The sequence below is a fragment of the Helianthus annuus genome, chromosome 14 (assembly GCF_002127325.2).
Source record: "Helianthus annuus cultivar XRQ/B chromosome 14, HanXRQr2.0-SUNRISE, whole genome shotgun sequence".
NCBI lineage: Eukaryota > Viridiplantae > Streptophyta > Magnoliopsida > Asterales > Asteraceae > Helianthus > Helianthus annuus.
The window spans coordinates 74639286-74645414 of NC_035446.2; the positions used below are offsets into that span (position 1 = coordinate 74639286).

The 6129-nt window shown below is 38.0% G+C and overlaps 1 protein-coding gene across 1 annotated transcript; it reads right to left on the reverse strand.

Moving 5' to 3' along the window:
• Window positions 1-1431: 1431 nt before the first annotated feature.
• LOC110880925 (early nodulin-75-like) lies at window positions 1432-1866 on the reverse strand. The gene has a single exon (XM_022129350.1). It carries the CDS (start codon window positions 1864-1866, stop codon window positions 1432-1434), a length of 435 nt encoding a protein of 144 aa, XP_021985042.1.
• Window positions 1867-6129: the final 4263 nt, after the last annotated feature.

Here is a 6129-nt window from a genome sequence, read left to right on the forward strand (position 1 = left end):
ATAAGCCACTGCACCCCCGGTGCCATCAAAGTTTAGCGGTTTACAGTCTAGAAATTGCTTAAAAGTACAGCCTGTACAAGTAATGTCATTCACAGGAAGCATTAGCAATTGCACATGGAATGTCCAAATGTAGCGTGTCTCAAGCGACTTAAACATTACCATTTGGAGGGTTGTTCCTCGAGGTACCCCCGCTAGTTTCGGCGCGTGATGCCTTGTAATCTGCTATTGCTTGGGAGATCCTTGCTTGCAATTCGACCTCCATAGTGGGTAAACGATTATCCCTTCGTGGTGGCATCTTCTCTAAGAAGATTGTATAGGTCAGGCCGTAATAAGTATAATGAGCACGCGTATGTAATAACATTCATCAACACAAATAACACATAACATCCCATGTTATAACACAAAACAATTAATCCAACAACGCATGTAATGAGGATTTTGCGATTGAGCTATCATATAACAAGACCACAAGTACAGTTTACAAGTTTTACAATTGTATCATACATCCAAAAGAGACTAAGGGTCACATCGCCCATGTCTGAATCGTCTACAGTCTACAATAACCAAAAGTCAAATATCAAAAGTCATAATGTGGTCTCCAAAATGCTGTGCAATCGACTCAATAGCTGAACTCTCATCAAAAGCATGATATCTGCAACAAACCAAAAACCTCAAGCTGACGGGGGAGGAGGAGGAGGAATGAAAAGCAAATGGCACAGATGCACCAAATCTTCCTCTAGTGCCTGAACAATACGCAACAAACAAGCAATCTGCTGCTCCATAGTAAAAAATCGGATGCCGAAATCCGGGTAAGGAAATAGAGGAGCAGGTGGGACAGCAAACTGTGACGGACCAGCACCAGATGGAGGACGCGGGATCCTCTCTAGCTCAACGACTCTCCGACTCAACATATCCTGCTATAACTGAAAGGATAAAAGTATATCATCCGTAGAGTACCCAATGTGAAAGGGATGGTACGGATCCGATAAAGGCATGACGTTGGGCACCCCCTTTTCCTGATACGAGGATTAATGGTCCCAAGTATCCGCCTACCCTATCACATGATCTATGGTTCTTTCCTAGGCTAATCATACCAGTAGTATTGTAAGTATCCCTTTGTAACATGTATTTCACCCCCGAAGTAAGTAAACAAAACAGTTTAAGGAAAAGGGGGACATGAACTCACAATAGTGCGTCTTCAGTATCGTCAACTCAAACTCTGTCATCTACACGACAACCTACAACGTACTAACGTCTATTAGACGAACGGGCCGTGCCTTGGCTTAGAGTTTAATATTTTGAGTTGCATTTCTTGTGTTATTCCAATATTATTCCAAGTTATAGTTATCTGTTAAAATAATAATTATTTTAACTTTAAGTTATAGTTAATTTTGGAATAGTTGTTTAATCAATATTTTTGGTATTAATACTTCACAAGTATTTTATAGTTAATTTTGGTGCACGGTCAACAAACACAGGTATAGGGTCAAGCAGAGGGGCAACAACTGGGACCTCAGCAACTGGTGGTGCAACAACTGGGACATCAACAACTGGTGGTGCAACGACTGGAGCATCAACAACGGGTGGTGCAACGACTGGCACCTCAACACGGATAAGGTCGTGCACAGGTAAAGGGTCGTGAGCAAAAATGGGCTCTGGTTCTAACTCAGGCTCTGGGTCGGTGGGAGCAAGCTCATGATCAGTGGGTACATCAGGGTGCTGACCATCAGGAAAAACAGGTGCCTCAACAGGCTGCTCCTCAGGGATAAACTCAACCTCATGGTCTGGATCGAAATCGTACGGAAAATCAGGGTCAAACTCATCGTCGAACTCAAAATCCTGCGGCGAATCAGGCGCTGCAGACATCGAAGTGTCAGAATCAGTGTCTGTGGGATATCGATGTAATCCCAGTGCATGATGAGTAGAAGACGACACGGATTCAAAAGAATCGTGACCAGACGAATCGTGACCAGACTGGTCAGATAAAACCTCCACAACAGGAACCACGACAGGTAGAATGACATCAACAACAGGAATCTCATCAATAGCAATAGCAACATCGTCATCAATCGGAGCCCCGCCATCCTAGTCGTCCTCAGGGGGACCCTCAATGAAGAGATCGACGTCGTCATCGGACATATCGTCAAGAGGCAAATCCTCTAAAGGAAATGCAGCCAGCGGAAAAGGAGCAGGGATCTGAATGAGAGGTAGATCCCCATCATGGAAACCATCAGCTAAAGGTAAATCGTCTCCGAAATCCGGTAAGGCGAAGGGCTGGAAGTCATCGTCGTCACTGCTCGTAGTATCTGAAGTGTAAACCTCCCCCTCTGGAAGAATCTCGCCATCTGATACTATAGCTATCGGGTCTATGGTGTCTGACACTCCACTCTCGGAGGATGATGACATGGTGTCTGTGACAAAACAATCACACATACGCGCATATATCAACAATCAGCAAGTAAGCATGTATGCAGTAATAACAATGTAAGCAAGTAATCATCCTAGTCTTCCCCAGACTATCCCACCTAGTCTCTTAGACTGAACTCCCTAGTCTCTTAGACTAACTCCCTGGTCTCTAAGACCAAATCTCCCAGTCTCTAAGACTAACTCCCTGGTCTCTAAGACCAAACCTCCCAGTCTCTAAGACTAACTCCCTGGTCTCTAAGACCAAATTTCCCAGTCTCTAAGACTAACTCCCTGGCCTTTAAGACCAACTTCTCAGTCTCTAAGACTAAACCTCCCCAGTCTCTAAGACTGAACCTCCCCAGTCTCTAAGACTGAATCCCCCGGTCTCTAAGACTCAATTTCCCCAACCCCTAAGGCGGAACCTCCCTCAGTCTCTAAGACTGAACCTCCCTCAGTCTCTAAGACTGAACCATCCCCAGCCTCTAAGACTGAATTATAAATATTAGTTTTGAAAATGTGTATTTGTGCCTTTTGTTTGTAAAAATGTTTGTTCCCTGGATCTGGACGTTTTTGTGTATGCAATGTAAAAATGTTTTCGTGAGAGCCCTGATGATCATAGTCTAGACTCGAGAAAGAATCCTAGTTTGCTATGATCGAGGCTCTGATACCAAGCAGTCACACCCTGACTTTTGCGGAAGCGTGGTTATTTGTTGTGACTTCTTAATACCATAGAAATCAATCACAATAATTCTATATGATAAAAACACAAGAGTTTATCCATTAATAAAGTTTAGGAACTACCACAATACCATTGTTTAAAGAAACATCAATACCGAATTAAGTTACAAACCATGACGTGTTTAAATGAGTTCACAAGACTCAACAAAAGTACGTAAAGAAAACCTGAGTTTAGAATTATGTATCCCGTCCAGGAAAGGGATACACCCTCTAAACTCAACAACCCTGGATAACATCTTTTTATTTAAACGCAGCTTGACGACACATGCATACCCATCCAGATCCACTAGTTCCCTGAAATACATGAAGTTTGAAAAATCAACAAAAGTTGAGCGAGTTCATGTGTAAGTGAGTATGTATAAACCTTTGTAAACAATGTATGTATGTACTGGTATGATTGCAAACAAGGAAAAGATCACCAATGGTTTACAAGGCCACTGATATGTGTGACGGTGTAGGAAGACTCAAACCTAGCAAAGTTATACCGGGCTTCCGGCTGGAAGACATAGTCACCACTATGGGCCGCCCCGGCCTCATGGGTGTGGGCTCGCTACACCCAAATAGATCTATCACTCATGCCCCTCGGTCCTGAGTGGATTAATGGTCCCAAGTATCCGCCTACCCTATCACATGATCTATGGTTCTTTCCTAGGCTAATCATACCAGTAGTATTGTAAGTATCCCTTTGTAACATGTATTTCACCCCCGAAGTAAGTAAACAAAACAGTTTAAGGAAAAGGGGGACATGAACTCACAATAGTGCGTCTTCAGTATCGTCAACTCAAACTCTGTCAGCTACACGACAACCTACAACGTACTAACATCTATTAGACGAACGGGCCGTGCCTTGGCTTAGAGTTTAATATTTTGAGTTGCATTTCTTGTGTTATTCCAATATTATTCCAAGTTATAGTTATCTGTTAAAATAATAATTATTTTAACTTTAAGTTATAGTTAATTTTGGAATAGTTGTTTAATCAATAGTTTTGGTATTAATACTTCACAAGTATTTTAACTCCGAATTTCCTTCCCAAGGATGGGGGTATTTATACATGTATATTGTAATTCTGAAATAATATATTTTTAAGTCCCACTTAGGAAATATATATAACTTATTGTCAAAAATAATGTATTCACAAGAAAATATATATTTCCCAAAAATTATATATCTTCTAAATATACTAGGAAAATATATTTTTTTATCTCCCCGAAACAATATATTTTCTTCTTGTCGAAAATATGATATAACTTTGTAATATTCGCAAAAATCATATTTTCACCTCCTTTGTTTCCAAAACAATATTTACCAAAAATATGTTTGTAAAGGTATTTTCTGGAATATTTCATAAGTTAAGTTTTATCGTTCGGTTTCACAATATCAAGTGTGTAACTTAAATATTTTATTCCTTGTAATTTTTGGTATTATTTTGATTTTTGGAGTTGTAAATGTCATGGTAATTTGTTAAGTTATATTATTTTACCCTAAAATAATATAACTATTCCACAAGGAAAAGATCACCAATGGCTTACAAGGCCACTGATATGTGTGACGGTGTAGGAAGACTCAAACCTAGCAAAGTTATACCGGGCTTCCGGCTGGAAGACATAGTCACCACTATGGGTCGCCCCGGCCTCATGGGTGTGGGGCTCGCTACACCCAAATAGATCTATCACTCATGCCCCTCGGTCCTGATACGAGGATTAATGGTCCCAAGTATCTGCCTACCCTATCACATGATCTATGGTTCTTTCCTAGGCTAATCATACTAATAGTATTGTAAGTATCCCTTTGTAACATGTATTTCACCCCCAAAGTAAGTAAACAAAACAGTTTAAGGAAAAAAGGGGGACATGAACTCACAGTAGTGCGTCTTCAGTATCGTCAACTCAAACTCTGTCAGCTACACGACAACCTACAACGTACTAACGTCTATTAGACGAATGGACCGTGCCTTGGCTTAGAGTTTAATGTTTTGAGTTGCGTTTCTTGTGTTATTCCAATATTATTCCAAGTTATAACTATTTGTTAAAATAATAATTATTTTAACTTTAAATTATAGTTAATTTTGGAATAATTGTTTAATCAATATTTTTGGTATTAATACTTCACAAGTATTTTAACTCCGAATTTCCTTCCCAAGGATGGGGGTATTTATACATGTATATTATAATTCTGAAATAATATATTTTTAAGTCCCACTTAGGAAATATATATAACTTATTGTCAAAAATAATGTATTCCCAAGAAAATATATATTTCCCAAAAATTATATATCTTCTAAATATATTAGGAAAATATATATTTTTATCTCCGAAAAATAATATATTTTCTTCTTGTCGAAAATATGATATAACTTTGTAATATTCACAAAAATCATATTTTCACCTCCTTTGTTTCCAAAACAATATTTACCAAAAATATGTTTGTAAAAGTATTTTCCGGAATATTTCATAAGTTACGTTTTAGCGTTCGGTTTCACAATATCAAGAGTGTCACTTAAATATTTTATTCCTTGTAATTTTTGGTATTATTTTGGAGTTGTAAATGTCATGGTAATTTGTTAAGTTATATTATTTTACCCTAAAATATTATAACTATTCCACAAAATAAACAAATATCCACACAAGTGTCTTAATATATAATATATATTCTAAATATATATTTGTCCATTTTTATTTACAAAAACCAACCTCCGATACTTTGTATTTTTGTAACAAAACCTATGGCGAAGTTTATTTTGAAAAACAAAGTTAAAAATATACTTGTAACATTTGTTACAAAATATTTTCTAAGTGTTGGAATTTTTAGAAAATTTCGCCATAGTTTCCTTTGTAAATGAAGGTGTCCACGCTATTAAGCATATTCCATTTATAATTTTTAGAAAATTTCGCCATAGTTTCCTTTCTAAACAATATTACACTTACCAAGTGCAAAACTATTCCATTTATAATACAACATGAACTTGATATTTTATAAAAAACGCG

Excerpts from the sequence above, each read along its gene's own strand:
- LOC110880925 (XM_022129350.1), bottom strand. The coding sequence starts at position 1,866 with ATGTCTGCAGCGCCTGATTCGCCGCAGGATTTTGAGTTCGACGATGAG.